Source organism: Lontra canadensis, unplaced genomic scaffold (assembly GCF_010015895.1).
Source record: "Lontra canadensis isolate GAN:19392208 unplaced genomic scaffold, GSC_riverotter_1.0 scaffold101, whole genome shotgun sequence".
Lineage (NCBI taxonomy): Eukaryota > Metazoa > Chordata > Mammalia > Carnivora > Mustelidae > Lontra > Lontra canadensis.
The window spans coordinates 2,939,222-2,958,709 of NW_022631095.1; the positions used below are offsets into that span (position 1 = coordinate 2,939,222).

At 34.2% G+C, this 19,488-nt stretch overlaps 1 protein-coding gene across 1 annotated transcript in view; it reads right to left on the bottom strand.

Moving 5' to 3' along the window:
* Positions 1 to 19,488, bottom strand: part of ADAM18 (ADAM metallopeptidase domain 18) — a 186,232-nt gene that overhangs the window by 77,220 nt on the left and 89,524 nt on the right. The window contains exons 14-15 of the mRNA XM_032838071.1: positions 18,161 to 18,359; positions 10,985 to 11,090 (exon numbers count right to left, since the gene is read on the bottom strand). Of these exons, the coding sequence (XP_032693962.1) occupies positions 10,985 to 11,090; positions 18,161 to 18,359 (305 nt within the window). The remainder of the gene's footprint in view (positions 1 to 10,984; positions 11,091 to 18,160; positions 18,360 to 19,488) is intronic.

Sequence of the window (19,488 nt, forward strand, 5' to 3'; positions counted from 1 at the left end):
ATGATTTCTTCAAAAGTCTTCCCTTAGAAAATTTTATCCATTTGTCCTAAAAGACCATTTTAGTTTCTTTTAACATCACAGAGATTAGGTTAACAGCACAATGAGGTAAAAGACTCAGGTGAAACTGGGAGCCAAAGTTCAAATCTCTTTTCAAGCTTTTCTTCTTCCCAGCATAAATTTTCTATCTTGGATCTAGATACTTCTTTTGGTTGCAGCTCCACTGTCTTTCTATGCCATATATCTTAAACCAGCTTTTCATATTAGGTCTCCTTCTAGTCTGGTTATTTATTACAAATTCTTCCTCCAAAATTCTTTCTCTCAGAATTCGCATTTATGGTTGAATTCTTGAAAATAATAGGCTTTTCTTTTCTGGAAAGGAATCAGTCTGCTTAGAGCAGATGAATTGTGCTGATGATTTTATTTCAGGAAAATGTATGTACCATGAAATCTGGGTAAGTCGTGCTTGCTAGAGTTTCACAGTTTCTTCCACCTTTTCTCTCCATACTTACACAAATAATCTTAGGCCAAAGGTAGTTGACATGCCTTCTGGCCATCAAAGAGAGAGATTAACCATAACTGGTTATCCCTACCTCTTATTTTTGTTGGCATCCACTGTGGTATAACTGAGTCTGCCTGATCACTGGTGTTCTGTATTAGTGTCTAACAAGGTGTGACTGACTAAATCTTGTCTTTTGGAGCTTATATGGATCTCTTTATCAGATCTCTCTTCATCACTATTTTGTGATTCCAGAGATTTTCTTTCAATCTAATAGTCTTGCATTGGGGCATCTGGGAATTTCTGCATCCTCTACATGTCATACTTATAGTAAATTCATGTGGATGCAAAGTGGTGGATACAACCTTAGTCCCACCCAACTAGACGTTTTCTTTGGCTATTTGTAATATTCATGAAGGAAGCAAGGTATTTTGTTTTGTTTTGTTTTATAAGCATGCTGAATGTAGTGCTTACCAAAGGATTTTACAAATTTTTCCTCACCATGTCTTTGGAAGTTAAGGAAAATCCTGCTTCTCCCTGGATCACTTGACCCTGAATATTTTTATATTCTCTCTCCATTCCCTTATTTCTTGAATTTGGATCTATAACTATTTTTAAGCCACTTCAAGTTATAATTAACATCTACAATCTATACATATTTAATGTAAACAATGTGATGAATTTGGGGATAAACACACACTCATGAATCCCTCAGTATCGTCAAGGACATACACATATCCATCACTTCTCAAAGTTTCCTCCTGCCTTTGTGTAATAATAATAATAATAATAATAAATAATTTTATTTATTATATTATTTTAAAATATTTTGTGGCAAAAGCACTTAATATAACTCCTACCATTAGCAAATTTTAAGCATACAATGTCATCTTTTTAATTGTAGTAACTATGTTGTGTAGTAGATCTCCAGGACATGTTTATGTTACTATGCTCTTCCAGCTTTATTGGGGTACAATTAACAAACTTGTAAGACATTTAAAATGTACAAAGTGATGATTTGATATAGGTATATATTATGAAAGGATTCTCCCCATTGACTTAGCACATTTATCACTTCATTTATTTATCCTTTTTGTGTGTGAGAACATTTAAGTTCTACTCTCTTAGAAAATTTCAATTATATAATACAGTGTTATCAACCATAGTCACCATATATTATACATTAGATCCTTGGAGTTTAGTCATCTTAAAACTGAAAACTGGTACCCTTTTATTAACTTACCTCTATTTCTTACTGACAACTATTTTTCTACTCTCTGTTTATAGGAGTTTAACTTTTTTTTTTTAATTCCACATGTAAGTGGTACTATTATTTGTCATTGTCTGTGTGATTTCACTTAGCATACAGATGTCTAAGTACATCCGTGTTGTCACAAATGACAAGATTTCCTTCTTTTTAAAGCTGAGCAATATTTCGCTGTATACATAACACTTTTCTGATCCATTTGTCTGTTGCTGGACATGCAGATTATTTCCATACCTTGGCTATTATGAATCATGCTGTACTTAAATTGGCTCAAAATATTGATTTCATTTCTTTTCATTACAGTTAGAAGTGAGACTGACAAGTCATATGGTGGTTCTATTTTTAATTTTTTGAAGAAACTCCAAATTATTTTTCATAGTGGTTATACGGTTTACATTCCCATAAACACTATATGAAAGCTCCCTTTTTCTTACATTTTTACCAGCGTTTGTTATCCATTTTTATAATAGCTATCCTAACAGATGTGATTTGATATCTTTTTGTAGTTTTGACATGCATTTCTTTGATGATTAGTGATGCTGAATATTTTCTCATGTACTTGTTGGCCATACACATATCCTTGGAAAAATGTTTGTTCTGATCCTTTGCCCATTAAAAAATTTTTTTTTATTATTGAGTTGGAAGATATCTTGCTTATTGTAAATATCACTCCTTATCAGATATTTGGTTTGCAAAGGTTTTCTTCCATTCCATAGTTTGAATTTTCATTTTGTGGATGATTTCATTTGCTAAGTTAAAGCTTTTTAGTTTGTTGTACTCCGACTTGTGTAATTTTTTTTTCTGCTTTTGCTTTCAGTGACAATAAAAAATTATTGCCAAGACCACTGTCATGGAAATTATCATGTGTATTTTCCTTTAGGAGTTGTACATATTCATATCTTAAATTCAAGTCTTTTTTCCACTTTAGTTAATATTTGTGTATTTGTGAGATTGATATCCCAATTTCCCAACGTGATTTATTGAACAGACTATCATTGTATAATCTTGGTCTCTTTGTTGAAAATTAATCAATTGTATATGCATGTATTTATTTTTAGACTGTCTATTCTGTTCCACTAACATATGTCAGATTTTGTGCCAATATCATACTCTTTTAAGTACTATAGTTGTTTTTTTTTTTTAATAACTATAGTTTTTTGGTACAGTTTGAAATCAAGAAGTGTGATGTTTTGTTTTTCTTTCTCAATATCACTCTGGATCTTTGGAGTCTTTTGTGGTTTCATATAATTTAAATTCTTTTGTCTAGTTCTGTAAAAAATGACATTGGAATTTTGATAGGGATTGTATTGAATCTGTACATACCTTGGGTAGTAGAGATATTTTACCAATATTAATTCTTCCAATCCATCAGCATAGAATATCTTCATATTTATTGTGTGTTCTTCAATTTATTTTATCAATTTCTTATAGTTTTCAATACATATATCTTTTACATCCTTGGACAAATTCATATCTAAGTATTTTATTCTTTATGATGTTATTATAAATGGGATTATTAATTTCCTTTTCCATAGTTCTCTTTCCATTATTAGTGTTATAGAAATGCAAATAATTTTTGTATATTGAAATTTTGTCCTGCAACTTTACTGAATTTTTATACTAGCTCTAACATTTTTGTGGTTTCCCACATATGTTTCCCACATGTAAGATTATATCAACTACAGCAGACAATTTTACTTCTTTCTTTATTTTAAATTTAATTTTATTTTCTCAGTGTTTCAAGATTCATTGTTTATGCACCACACCCAGTGCTCTGTGCAACACACACTCTCTTTATTACCCACCACCAGGATTCTTTCTTTCTTATTTGGATGCCTCTTATTCTTCTTGCCTAATTATTATGGCTGGTACTTGTAGCATTATTTCAAATAGAAGTAACAAGAGAATGAATCCTTGTCTTTTTCTTGGTCTTGGAGGAAAAATTTTGAGCTGCCACCTTTAATATAATGTTAGCTGTAGAATTGTCATATATGACTTTTATCATGTTGAGGTACAATCCTGCTGTACAAATATGTTTTTATAATAAAATGATGTTTAATTTTGTCAAATGCTTTTTCCATACCTGTCGAGATAATCATGTGATTTTTATACTTTATTTTGTTAATGTGGTATAGCATAGTGATTGTTTGTGGAGGGTGCACCATCCTTTCATCACTGGAATAAATGTCACTTGATCATGATGTGTGATCAATCGTTTTAATGTACTTTTTCTTTTTGAGAGAGAAAGAGAGAGCAAGAGGGGAGGGGCAGAGAGAGAATCTTAAGAGGGCTCTATGCTGATCCAGTCCCAATTCAATCTCACAATCCTGAGATCATGACCTGAGCTGAAATCAAGAATTGGGTGTTCAACCAACTGAGCTACCCAGGCATCCCCCTTTTAATGTACTCCTTAATTAATTTTCTAATATTTTGTTGAGGATTTTTGCATCTATGTTCATCAGGAATATTGGCCTATTATTTCTCTTCTTGTAATATGCTTGCCCAGCTTTGTTATTAGAGTAATAAACTAGCTTTGTAAAATGACTTCAAAAGTGTTTTTTCCTCTTCAGGTTTTTATAAGATTTTGACAAGGATTGCTATTGATTATTTAAATGCTTATCAGAACTCACCAATGGAGACATCTGAATATGGAATTTTGTTTTGGGGGAGGTTTTTGACTAATTATCACTCTCGTTTGGTCAGTTAAGATTTTTTATTCATTCATGATTCACTTGGTAGATTGTGTCTGTCTAGGTTAATTATCCATTTCTTCTACCTTGTCTAATTTTGGAATATATAACCATTCATAGTTATTTCATATGATCCTTTTTGTTTCTATGATATCATTTATAATGTCTTCTCTTTCATTTCCAATTTTAGCTATTTGAGTCATATTTCTTTTTTCTCAGTAGATCTAGTTAGTTGATCAATTTTATTGATGTTTTCATCAACTTTCAGTATAATTGATCTTTTCTTATTCCCCTGTTTTTAATACTTCAATCATAGTCATTTTTTATTGTGTTGTTAGCACCATATAGTATATCATTAATTTTTGATGCAGTGTCCCATTATTCATTGTTTCTGTATAACACCCAGTACTCCATGCAATCTGTGCCCTCCTTAATACCTATCACCAGGCTTACCCATCCCTTCACGCCCTTCCCTTCTAAAACCCTCCATTTGTTTCCCAGAGTCCATAGTCTCTCATGGTTCATCTCTCACTTTGATTTCTCCCCCCTCATTTTTTCCTTCTCCTAATCTTCCATACTATTCCTTATGTTCCACAAATAAGTGAAACCATACGATAATTGACTTTCTCTGTTTGACTTACTTCACTTAGCATAATCTCCTCCAGTTCCATCTATGTTGATGCAAAAGTTGGGTATTCATCCTTTCTGATGGCTGAGTGATATTACATTGTGTATATGGACCACATCTCCTTTAATCATTTGCCTGCTGAAGGGCATCTTGGCTCTTTCCACATTTTGGGTATTGTGGACATTGCTGCTATGGAGGTTAGGGTGCATATGACAATTCTTTTTACTACATCTATACCTTTGGGGTAAATACCCAGTAGTGTAATTGCTGGGTCATAGGGTAGCTCTGTTTTTAATTTTTTGAGGAATCTCCACACTGCTTTTCAAAATGGTTGCAACAATTTGCATCCCTACCAACAGTGTAAGAGGGTTCCCTTCTCTCCACAACTTCTCCAACATGTGTTGTTTCTTGCCTTGTATATTTTTCCCATTCTAACTGGTGTAAGGTGGTATCTCAATGTGGTTTTGATTTGAATTTCCCTGCTGGCTAATGATGATGAACAGTATTTCATGTGTCTGTGAGTCATTTGTATGTCTTCTTTGGAGAAGTGTCTGCTCATGTCTTCTGCCCATTTTTTGACATGATTATCTGTTTTTAGGTGTTGAGTTGGAGAAATTCTTTATAGATCTTGGATATCGGCCATTTGACTATAGTGTCATTTGCAAATATCTTCTTCCATTCTGTGAGAATCAACAACAAATTAAACCTAACCCATGCACAAGAAGGGAAATAAGATTAGAGCAGAGATCAATGAATTAGAAACCAGAAATACAGTAGAATGCATTAATAAAACTAGAAGGTGGTACGTTGAAAGAATGGCCAGACTTATACAAAAAGAGAGAGAAAAAGAGGGAGAGAGAGAGAAAGGTCCAAACTAATAAAATTATGAATGAAAGGGGAGAGATCATGAATAACACCAAGGAAATAGAAATAATCATCAGAAATTATTATCAACAGCTATATGCCAAAACGTTAAGCAACCTAGAAGAAATGTATGCATTCCTGGAAACCTATAAGCTTCCAAAACTGAATCAGGAAGAAATTGGCAACCTGGATAGATGAATATCTAATAATGAGATTGGAGCAGTGATCAAAAAACCTCCCAAAAAAACAAGAGTCCAGGGTGTGATGGATTTCCTGGGGAATTCTACCAAAAATTTAAAAAAGAAATAATACCATTTTCCTGAAGCTGTTTTATAAAATAGAAACAGAAGCAAAACTTCCAAACTCATTCTATGAGGCCAGCATTACCTTGATCCCAAAACCAGGCAAAGACCCCACCAAAAAGGAAGATTTCAGACCAATATCCCTGATGAACATGGATGCCAAGATTCTCAGCAAGATCCAACAGTACATTAAAAAGATTATACACCATGACCAGGTGGGATTTATCCATGGGATGCAAGGGTGGTTCAACATTTGCAAATCAGTGTGATAGAACAAAACATTAAGAGAAGAGAGAAGAACCATATGGTCCTCTCAATTGATGCAGAAAAAGCATTTGACAAGATACAGCATCTGTTCCTGATTAAAACACTTCAAAGTATAGGGATAGAGGGAACATTCTTCAACTTAATAAAATCTATCTGTGAAAAACCCACAGCAAACATCATCCTCAATGGGGAAAAGTTGAAAGCCTTCCCTTTGAGATCAGGAACACGACAAGGATGTCCACTTTCACTACTGTTGTTCAACATAGTACTAGAAGTCCTAGCAACAGCAATAAGACAACAAAAAGCAATAAAAGGTATTCAAATTGGCAAAGAAGTCAAACTCTCTCTATTCCATATAACATGATATTCTATATGGAAAACCCAAAGACTCCACCCCCAAACTACTAGAACTCATACAGCAATTCAGTAATGTGGCAGGATACAAAAATCAGTTGCCTTCTTATACACTAACAATGAACCTGTAGAAAGAGATATTAGAGAATCAATTCCATTTACAATAGCACCAAAATCCAAAATATAGGAATAAATCTAACTAAAGAGGTAAAGGATCTATACACTAGGAACTACAAAATACTCATAAAAGAAATTTAATAGGGACGCCTGGGTGGCTCAGTGGGTTAAAGCCCCTGTCTTCGGCTCAGGTCATCATCTCAGTGTCCTGGGATTGAGCCCCGCATCGGGCTCTCTGCTGAGCAGGGAGCCTGCAACCCTTCCTCTCTCTCTCTACCTGCCTCTCTGCCTACTTGTGATCTCTGTCTGTCAAATGAATAAATAAAATCTTAAAAAAAAAAAGGAAATTGAAGAAAACACAAAAAGATGGGAAAACATTCGATGATCATGGATCGCAAGAATAAACGTCATTAAAATGAATATGTTGCCCAGAGATATCTATAATTTCAACACCATCCCAATCAAAACACCAATAACATTTTTCAAAATGCTGGAACAAACAATCCTAAAATTTGTATGAAACCAGAAGAGACCCCGAATCACTAAGGAAATGTTGAAAAAGAAAAACAAAGCTGGGCGCATCACGTTGCCTGATTTCATACTGTATTACAAAGCTGTGATCACCAAGACAGCATGGTACTGGCACAAAAACAGACACAAAGACCAATGGAACAGAATAGAGAGCCCAGATATGGACCCTCAACTCTGGTCAACTAATCTTCGACAAAGTAGGAAAAAATATCCAGTGGAAAAAAAGATAGTCTCTTCAATAAATGGTGCTGGGGAAATTGGACAGCTATATATAGAAAAATAAAACTGGAGCATTCTCTTACACCATACACAAAGATAAACTCTAAATGGATGAAATACCTCATTGATTTTTTCTATTGACTTTTTAGTCTCATTTCTTTCCACTCTATGCTATTTTCTTTCTTCTACTCAAGTTATGCATAGGTTATTCTTCTTTCTAGTATTTGAAGTATAAATTATGTTGTTTATTTTGGACCCTTCTTCTATTTAATGTGGATATTTATCACAATAAACTTCCTTCTTATAACTGCTTTGCTACATCAAACATTCTGGTATGTTGTGTATCCATTTCCATTTTTCAAGTTTTTTTTTTTTTTTTTTTTTTTTTTTTTTTACTTCTCTTCTTATTTCTTTTATGACTCATTGGTTGTGTAGTAGCATGTTGTTTGTTCACACAAACTTGTGAATTTTCCAGTTTTCTTCTGGGAATTAATTTCTAGTTTCATACTATTATGGTTGGAATAGATGTTTGATATTATTTCCATCTTCTTGCATTTATTGACTTTTTTTGTGGCCTAACATATGCTCTCCTGAAGAAAGCCTCTGTGCGCTTAAGAAGAATGTACTTTGCTGCTGGATGGAATGTTCTATAAATGTCTGTTAAGTCTGTTGGGTCCAAAAGGTAGTTTAAGGCTGATGTTTCCTTACTGATTTTCTGTCTGGATGATCTATCTATCCATTGTTGAAAGTGGAGTATTGAAGGCCCCAACAATTATTGTATTGTTGTATGTTTCTCCATTCAATTTATTGATATTTGCTTTATATACTTTGCTGCTCCTAAGTTTGGTACAAAAATATTTACTGTTACATTGCCTTGATGAATTGATCCCTTTATCATTATATATAATGACATTTTTGTCTCCTATTATAGTCTTTGGCTTAAAGTCATTTTGTCTGATATAAGTATAGCTATCTGTGATTTTTCTTTTGGCTTTTCATTGTTGTTGTTGTTTTTTTGTTTTGTTTGATTTATTTTGTTTTTATTCGCATTTTGCATGGATTACCTTTTCCCAATTTTCACTTTCATTCTGTGTGTTGTAAAGCTGAAGTTCCTTGTAAGCAACATATTGCTAAATCTTTTTTAAATTTATTTTTATTTATTTATTTATTTATTTATTTGAGAGAGAAAGAGAGCAAAAGCAGGGGGAGGCGCAGAGGGAGAAGTGGACTCCTTGTTGAGGAGGGAGCCTGGGATCATGACCGGAGCTAAACGCAGGTGCTTAACCAACTGAGCCACCCAGCCACCCCTGTTGGCTCTTGTTTGATTATGCATTCAGACACTTTATGTATTTTGATTGGAGAACATAGTCTATTTATATTTCTGATAGATAGGGACTTACTATTGCAGTTTTGTGAATTGTTTTTTGGTTGTTTTGTAATTCCTTTGTTCCTTTAATCCTCTTTTATTGTCTCCTTCTATGACTTTATTTTATTTTCTGTAGTTTTATGCTTTGATTCCATACAATTCTTTTTTATCTTATGTGCATCTACTTTAAGTTTTTGCTTTCTGTTTGCCAGGAAGTTTACATAAAACAGCTTATATTTGTAACAATCAATCTTAGTTGATAAAAACTGAACACATATAAAAGCTCTACATTCTTACACTCTTCCTGTACATTTATATTTTTGTGCTCACAATGTGTATTTTTTTACAGTATTTATAAATTAACAACTTATGGTAGTTATAGTTTTAATTTTTTTTTTGTCTTTTAATCTTAAACTAGAGTGTGAGTAATTTACCCCCCACTATATTACATTAGGATATTCTGATTTAAACTATTTATTTGCTATTTCTTGTGGGTATTTTTCTTTCATATGTTTTCTTTTTCTAATTAGTATTCTTTCATTTTGGCTTAAAAAACCACCTTTGTCATTTCTTGTAAGGCTGGTCTTGTGATGAACTTCAGCTTTTGCTTGTCTGGAAAATTCTAACATCTCACTCTCTTCTGGCATGCAGATTTCTGCTGAAAAACCTACTTATAATTTTTTCGTGTTCTCTTGTACCTATCAAGTTACTTTTCTCTTGATGCTTTTAAGATTCTTTTGTTTTTAATCTTTGACAGTTTAATTTTAACATATCTTGCTGTGGGATATTTGATTCATCTTTTTGCTTCCCCTTGGGTTTCCTGGATCTGAGTATCTGTTTCTTTCCCCCAGGTTAGGGAAATTTTCACCCATTATTACTTTGAATAACCTTTCTGTCCTTTTCTCGCTCTCTTTCCATTCTGTTACTCCTGTAGTGTGTATAATGCTCTCTGTAGTGGTGTTCCTTGAATTCCTTAAGCAATCTTCACTCTTTTTCTTTCCTTTTTAAGACATGGAGGTGTGGTACATATTGGGACACTAAATGTGGAGTCCAAATTCTTTGCTCCTCAGGAAGAAGCTGCAGTTGGGAGTTCCCTTCCAACTGCATGGTGCTGGGCCAGTTGTGGGGTTTACGGAGAGAGTATGTATCTGCCAGTTTCAGTGTATTTCCTCATTTGCTCAGTGTGTAGAAGTCTCAGATATTTTCTGGATTTCTTTCAGAAGTAATTGTTCCCTGTGTACATGCAGTGTTTCTGTGGTAGGAGTAAAATTCCAAAATCTCCTATATTGCCATCTTGGTCAACCTCCTCTCTGTTGTTATTATTATTTTTGATTCTTTTGTTTTCAATACTCTTATGAAATTCAGGAAGTATTTGTTATGGATTAAGCTGTCCTTTATTGGAGTTCATAAATCCCTTAAAAATATCCTAGTACTCCCAATTAAGTCCTCATAGGTACTGCCACACTTTACATATCAGTATTTTGAAAACAAACAACACAAACAAAAAAAAGGAAACTTATTCCTCTCAATAATTTTATGTTTTAAAAATCAAAGCCTTAGGATTATTACCTAAATAAAAAAAAACAACTCAGTTTTAAATCTCAAGATAGTGTACAAGTTTCTGATTTTTGACCCACTTCCTACCTCTGGTAATAAGATAAGCATCAGCCCCCCCCTTTTTTTTTGGTTTAGTCTCATTATTAGACTATATCTGGGAAAAAAACAGCAAAAAATAAACTGAATTATATTGAAGAACAATATATATAATGTTATTTGAAAATATTCTCCTGATATACAGTTTATTGTCCATTACTCTTTAGTACCTATTGACAAGAAAGCTATAATTTTTATGACTCAATAAAAATTAATTTCTATATACATACTTCTGATCACATGGTAATGGTTGTGAATTTTTAAAACCACAGTTTCCAGATTTGTCAATGTGGGAATTAATTTCTTTGAAACAGGCAAATGGAGCACCTTGAGCACCTAAAAATGTAAAGGTGTCTGTCAAATTATTATTCTTAATCCAAATTAAATTTTTTGTTCATAAAAACAAACTTATTTCATAAATAAAATATAAAGAAAAAAGCCATTCTTTTTTTCGTGTATGTATACTGTTAATGCAAGTAGAAAGAAATAATTATCTAACAGAAAACAGAAAATAATTATATCTATTGTAGTAAAACTAAATTATTGTTAAAAATAATTTGCTGCCTCTGTGAGAATGCACACTGCCTCATCCAATGAATATTAGACTTGACCTTGTGATTTGACCTTCTCAATGGAATGAGAGATTTGAATATCTCACTTACGGGCAGAAAGTATTGTGGGACATGTGAATAGAACAAAAGTGTTACATTCTCCTTTTGTTTCTGATGGGGGATAAGCAATCTTTTAGTTAGAGGTTCATTTGTCTGTCTAGGTATAATTGTCAAAGTAATATGGAGTAGCAGAATAGTTGTATTGGATATGGAAATCTGAGATATTTTAGGATTGTTTCCATTTCATTAAATACATGAATTGGTACATAAAAGTGGAATTTTCCTGTAAAATATGTGGCATTGTCATTGAAGCCTTATAGTAGGTGATAAGAAAATTATTATCATTGGATAAGGAAGAGTAATTCATGCTATGTGAGGGTGAAACACTTGGAGAAACTCTCTTCTCAATGATTAAAATGGTGATAATAGCCTTAATAAACTTGTCTTAGGCAAAGAAGTAGGGAAACAGAATCTGTCTGTTACTTTTGGCTGTATTTGACCAGAAGGCAAAAGTACTCAAGAAAAAGATAAACTAAACTCAGGATAGAATCAGTTATTTCAGAAGCAGTAATAAAAAAAAAAAAATTGAGAAAGCCTAGAAAGATGTCCATTCTACTGGCATTGGTGTGGATAATGATGGTTGCTGGCTGATGTAAACTAGCCAAATTATTATGCTTATTTGATTGTTCTGTGTCTCTTCAGTGGTGGTGCTTATTGATGGGTGTTAATCTGTTAGATTAATACAAAGGTCTTCATATTATTTTTCATTTCCATGTATCTACCCACATATTTCTATCCCAGAACTCTTGCTTCTAATCTTCTAGTCTTTTCATATCCAGGCTCCCCACCAAGAAACTAGGCCCTTTGTCATTGTTCATGAGTTTATCTATAATCTACCTCTGGCTGTTTCTCCTTTTACATGAAAAAGATAACTAGATGGTCAGTATCTTTCAAGGCATCCTCCACTGAGTTTGCAGTATGGCTACTGCTCCCCCCAGCCAACTTATAACCAGTGACTGACCCATCATATGTATAAAATAAGCCTTGGTTTGTTCTTCTTGTGTAATTTGGTTATGATTAAATCCCATGTATCCATAGGTGTGAGTGGAGGGAGATGCAAAGAGGAGAAATGTGTACTGTTTTAGATTTTCCGCTCATGGACTTTTTCCTTTTGCTCTCTCTTTTTGCCTGTGCTTGAATCCAGGTGAATGAATGACTTCTATCTATCTGACCATTTAACTTAGTATGTCTGATGTAACTGAGTTTAGGCTGTACAGTTCTTAATGCATGGTTATTTGGTGTCTGAAAGATTCTTTATCTCTACAGGGGTCACTAGTGTGACCAGAATTATTTTGTTAAAGTGATATGGTTCTCCAGTTTAGATGGCACAATCTTGCTCCAGAAGCCTAGAGAACTGCCCTGTCATTCTCCCAAAGAAGCTTGGTATAAACACGACACAGAATTTTTTTTTTTTCTCTCACAACCTACACTTCTGATATTATTGGGGCCGCTGTGTTTTTATAATTCAGAATGCATGGCTGCTTACATTGCAGCTTGGACATGCTACAGAGCCCTTTTCTGCTTTTCACCTCACTCAACATTAGCAACATTTTATGTCATCTAGTAGATGAAACAAAGCAGTACTTCCCCATGTGGAATATACTGCCTCTAGATCCCAAAGAAAACTACCAGCTATTGTACTTCTTAGTTCAATAAGATGCAAGATACATACAGTTTGCTTATACTTTGCAGGGGATGTCAGGTCATACCTCTGGTCACTGGACTCTAAAATTTTACTGATGACAAATTTCTAAACACTTTGAAAGTCTGTCTCCAGTGTTTTTATTTACATGTGTTTTATTTAATGTTCTAATATTCTAGGAGGCTTTGCTTATTTAGCTGGATTAGAACAAAATCATTGATGGAGTAGACAATGTGATATTATATATCTCTACAATTGCATTATGATTGAGGGCAGGAGAGTAAAACTAACCCTGCAACAAAACTCAACATTAATGCTATTATCCATTCCACATGAAAGCAAACCATTTCTAATTATTTTTTTCAAATAGGAAAAGAAAAGAATATATTTTCCAAATCAGTGGCTATACTCCTACCACATATTTGAGGCCATGTTATTCTGCTCTAGCACAGACACGATATCTGACATAGTGGGTATAATTACTTAGTCTACTACTTGTCTGCATTTGCAATAGATGCTTATTATCTTCTGTTGCCATCTGGTTTCTGCAAGAATCATGTGTAATTAAATGTAAATATACAGAACCATCTCTGCATCTTCTAGATCTTTTAAAAAAAAGGGGGGGCATTAATTTGGGGGCACCTGGTTGTTTCAGTCAGTTGGGCATCTGACTACGGTTTCAGGTCAGTCTCGATCTCAGGTTTGTGAGCTCAAAGATGCTTTAAAACAAATAGCACTAATTTCTGGAAAGAGACATTTACAGAAGCTTTCTCCATGACCTTGCCAACTAGGCTAAGGATATAATGATAGGATTGCAAAAACTATTAACATGTCAAACCTGATGATATCCTCTAGGACTGAAAAATAATTAGCAAATAGATTTGTGGACCTAGTGGACCCATTGTACATTGAAAGTTATCAAAGACTCTATTACCCCTATGAGTCCCCACTCTTACAAAGACACCATGATGACACTGGGTTTCTGGTTAATTCATGTTAATTCACACACTCTTTGTCCCAAAGTGTTCCCAAAGTGCTTGGCTATTTCATTTCCGACATGAACAGATAGATACCTAATTAAGTGACCGAGAATCATTCGAGGATGTGCTAGAGAAATTGTTAACATGTATGTTTGCCAAGGTGTTCTGTGGTTTCCCTTCTGGAACTCTAATCCTCTCTTATGTCAATGAGTTTTGGTTTTGAAAAGTGGCTTACATTCAGAATTTGAACATGAAATTATGGCATTTATTAATGTAACTCTACTGAGTCCCCTAGTCATCCATTTTTTAATTTCCTTTGATGGCACAAGCAGTAATATTCTATTATCTATCTTCCTGATTGTCTGTAGACTAGGTGTCCATGTCTGCTATGGCTTATTACAATAATTTTGTCTGTAGCATAGGTGTCCTTGTCTGCTACTGTTTATTACAATAATTTTATCCATCTGGTTTCTGGAAGCCAAGCACTGTTCTCTGGCCTTGATATTTTTAAGACCTTGTCAATCATGCCCATTGCTATTAGTGAGCCTACTTCTATTACCATCTCCTTCTGCCACCACAGGCCTACAGAGAAGGCCATAATGAAGACTTAAAGTGATTTTGATACACCTATTAGCACCACATTCCCTGTGACATTGGGCCTTCCTGTTGGGACTATTTGGCCTTGTATTTATAGCATATACATTATATCCATTTCCCTGAGACTTTTCTTTCTTTCCTCTATTATCTCATGACAATTTCATCATTTAAATTTCACTTAGAGTGAGCCATCCCATTTTTTCCCCTGCCTCTGGAAACACTTCTAATAGAATTTTTTTACCATCTTCTAGGATCCTAGCCAGGATGCTAATTCCTATTATTCTGGAAGAGTGCTCCGAAAACAATGAACTTTCTTATCTAATCTTCTGTTCCCCTATCTAATCTTATATCAAACACTCTCAGAATCCAATTCCATGTAAACTCCCTTGATTCTAGTAGTAAATGCTGGCTAGGACCTACAGCTCCATTGAGGTATATTTCTTTTACTCCCTTATAAGTTCCAGCAAATCCTGGCTCTATTTGCTGTGTCTTAACTTAATTTTCAGCTTTCATGTCCAGGACAGATAGGAGAGAGATCCTAATGGGGATACAATTTGTGTTATGAGTGATAGGCTTCCACATTTTCTTCAAACAATGGGAACATGCTTATACCATTCTTAATTGGACAAAGGTGGTGGTGTGAGGGATCAGAGTTGTGTCATTTTATAAATGCAGTAGTTTCAGAGAAGTCTGGAGGCTAAAATTGCAGGGAACATGTTTTCATCTCTTCACATCCCAACTGTAGTTCTTGTTCTTTTTCCAGCCAGAATCTTAATCATGGTAAAGCAGACTAGACTGAGAATTTAAACTCCTCTGAAATTCCTTCAACTTGATAATTAAGTTTTTAACTTGCTCTAACCTTCTATTTTGAAAGATTAAAACCTTTCTATGAGTTAACAGTGGGGCTCATTCAATATACACTTTGATTTCAAGTGAACACCTTTTTGTTATCTTTTCTTAGATTTCAGTGTTGTTTAGTAATAGCCATCTAATACCCCTGCCCTTATAGTTACAATTTCCCCCACACATTTCAATTATACCAGCTAATGGATTATCTTTGACTTCCTAGTTCACTCAGTGAAGATATTATCAACTTTCACCAGTTATGGCATGCTTATTCACAGCTTGGAAGTAAGTAACTTCGTTTTGAAAATGATCTTATAGGGGTGCCTGGGTGGCTCAGTGGGTTAAAGCCTCTGCCTTCAGCTCATGTCATGATCCCAGGGTCCTGGGATTGAGCTCTGCATTGGGTTCTCTGCTCAGCAGGGAGCCTGCCTCCCCCCCCACCCTCTCTGCCTGCCTCTCTGCCTACTTGTGATTTCTGTCAAATAAATAAAATAAAATCTTTAAAAGAAGGAAAAGAAAAGAAAATGATCTGATAGAATATTTTTTCACACCACTCTAAGGATCATTTGTTAATGGTTAGAGCTTCCAGAAGCTAGCATCTAGATGAAGTATAATGTGAAAGCTATTTATTAGTGATTAGAGCATCTAGAAGTGAGAGGAAGAAAGCAGGATAGAAAAGATAAGAAGTCAAACAGAAATGCAAGCCCAACAAAGACTTGACCAGTCCTATGCTGTTTGCCAGAGTGCAAATTGTGCCTGATTTGGGCCTGATTAGACTACAATGTTCAGGCCTTTATATCCCACCTCAATTAATTATTGGATTTGTGCTGTCCTGGGAAAGATGTACTTTTGGGTGAAGTGTCTGTAGTTAAGACAAATTCTGGAGAAGTGAGCTAACAGCTAGAGTTGATAATAATGACAGCAGATGGTATTTCCCTTGTCCACTACACCTCATTTTTTCCCAGGATTTTATTTTCTTTCCTTTAACTGCACGTAGCACAATTAAAGATTTAATATTTCTTTTGTATTTATGTTTTTACTATCTTTGTCTCTTGATCATAAACTCCATGAGTAAAATAACCATGTGACAACATTCAACTTGTTGAATACTATCAGCTCTGTGTGCTCTTGCCTTAAGTACAGCCTTTTGTCCTATAATTTTTGGTAACATAAAAACAATAAAAAAGTGCCTCCTTCAAATAGGAGCCAAATAAATGAAGAAAGGGGGGATGAATGTATGAACTACATCAAAAGATCAAATTTTGACCCAGTTGGGTAAGTTTTGTAGGACTCCGGATCATAGCTTAGAAGAGGAAATACATACTAATGGTTAAGTCTTACTTAAACATCCTCATTTTAATTAAAACTCAAAAAGATGTCAAATGACAAGTAGTTCAATTCTGGATCAAAGATTTATTTAATAAAAAAGAAGAGTATGGCCTGGATAATCCTTAATGGATGTTATAGGGAGTATTATTTAATTTTTTAAAAAGATTTTATTTATTTATTTGACAGAGATCACAAGTAGGCAGAAATGTAGGCAGAGAGAGAGGGGAAGCAGGCTCCCTGCTGAGCAGAAAGCCTGCTGCGGGGCTCCATCGCAGGATGCTGGGATCATGACCTGAGCTGAAGGCAGCAGCTTAACCCACTGAGCCACCCAGGTGCCCCATTATTTAATTTTATTTTTAAATGATGTACTAAATCTTGATCTAAAGATACTGTGACAATGATAAATAATATTTTTTGAAAGCACTGAAAAAGAAAAATAGCAAAGACATAACCAAATAAAAAGTGGAATCCTGAAATATAGCCTACAGAAAATATCACTGCTCTGATTTAGGAGATTATAGCTCTGTAGCTCTGGTTAAATATTGGTTAAGTCACCTAATTTGAAGCTTGTTACTAAGGATAAGTTTCAGATAATTAGGAAAACAGTATAAATTGCATTCCATGTCCTTTGGTATAAACTATAGACCTTATTATTGCAGGGCAAATAACTAAAAAGTGGTGCTTACACTACTTTTACTCAATTAGTAAATGATTTATCTGAATACATTTCAATGGTAATTTTTGTCCATTCAAATTTCATTTAATCCCTCTAAAATCATATTGGGGTATTATGAATGCTTACTGCCTGAAAAGCAAGCATATATGCACAACTCTTATTTGAATTATTTGGAAAAACTATTTAAAAAGAAAATATAAAAATGAATTTGGGTCAGTGGTTTATGACTACTGTTATCCTAGCTGTTCCTCAGTCAAGAGATATGATTATGCTTGAATGAAATTCACTCTGAACTTCTTGTTTTATGCCATTAAAATTAGATGATGAAGATATGAAGGAAAAATTGTTAAGTAAAATTCTAGAATCTACTAACTTGCTGTTCCAATCTCTAAGTAATTATGAGTGGTAAAAATGGATTTTTGCCCAGGTTGCTAAGTACAAAAATAAAAAATCAAACCATGAAAAGAGAGATGTACAATATTATCCTGGAGATACTATACAATACTGTACTATACTACTATCCTCTAAAAACATCTTCCTTAATTCAAATTTGTTCATTATTGAGCTTGAGATCCAAGTTCTACTTCAGAGTGGTGTGATATGTATTTCATCATATAGAGGAATTCAAATTTAAGGTAATATAAATACATAAGAAAGAACAATACCTTCTCCAAATACCTGGGCACATTGGTTATCAGTAGTTTGGCATCGTCCTTTATAACAATATGCAGTTCCCAAACTGCACAACATGCCATTTGATGCATAAGTGTCAGGAACGCAATTACTGGATGTTCCATTGCAATATTCTGTAAAATCACATTCTTGATCAACGCTCTTTCTACATGGAATGCCTGCTACTGCTATCTAGGAGGAAACAGAAAAAGAAAATCATGTTTTGTGGATGACTATTCTTCCGTACTTAGTGAAGAGATTTATCAAATAAAATATGCCTAATTATTGATATTTGGGATCATAAATTCCCAAGGTTGTGAGTTCTCTGAAAGAAATGTCAGGTACATTATTCATTATGAAGCCTGAAGGAAAGTAAGTGTCTCAGATATAAAAGGATCCTTTGTGACAGAGAGTTTACAACTCTTCTGTGCTCTGCGTTGGGAGGCCATCTAACTCAACCTGCATTTAGAGGGAGCCTAAATAGGTAACACATACCTGTTCCGCAAAACTGAAGGAAAAATGCCCATACTTTTTTGTTCTTGAAGTGACCAAGAACCAAACTGCCTCGTTTCAATGTCTTGTTTGGATTTTCATTAGCTTATTTGTGTGGTGAGATATATAATCTCTCTTTTGCAGTTGTTTCTAGTTTGTAAACTCAGGATGATAAACACTCTCAGAGAGTTTTTGTTAGGATTAAACGGAGTTAAACTGGATTATTTGTTTTTTGGGTGTGGAGTTTAATATGTTTGTTATAAATTTTGGATGCCACCTTATCAGATATGTTATTTGCAAACATATTCCCCATTCAGTAGGCTGCCTTTTAGTTTTGTTGTTTCCTTTGCTATGCCGAAGCTTTTTATCTTGATGAAGTCCCAATAATTCATTTTTGCTTTTGTTTCCCTTGCCTTTGGCAACATGTCTAGTAAGAATTTGCTATGGTTGAGGTTGAAGAGCTTTCTGCCTATGTTCTCATCTAGGATTTTGATGGTTTCCTGTCTCAAATTTAAGTCTTTCATCCATTTTGAATTTATATTTGTGTATGGTATAAGAAAGTGGTCCAGTTTCATTCTATCACATGTTACTGTTCAGTTTTCTCAACATCACTTGTTAAAGAGACTTTTTTCCATTGGATATTCTTGTAAATTCTTATAACTTCCTGCTTTGTAAAGATTAGTGACCATATAGTTGTGGGTCCATTTCTGGTTTTTCTTTTCTGTTCCATTTATCAATGTATGTTTGCACCAGTATCAAACTGTCTTGATGACTACAGCTATGTACTGTAGCTTGAAGTCTGGAATCATGATGCTTCCAGCTTTGCTTT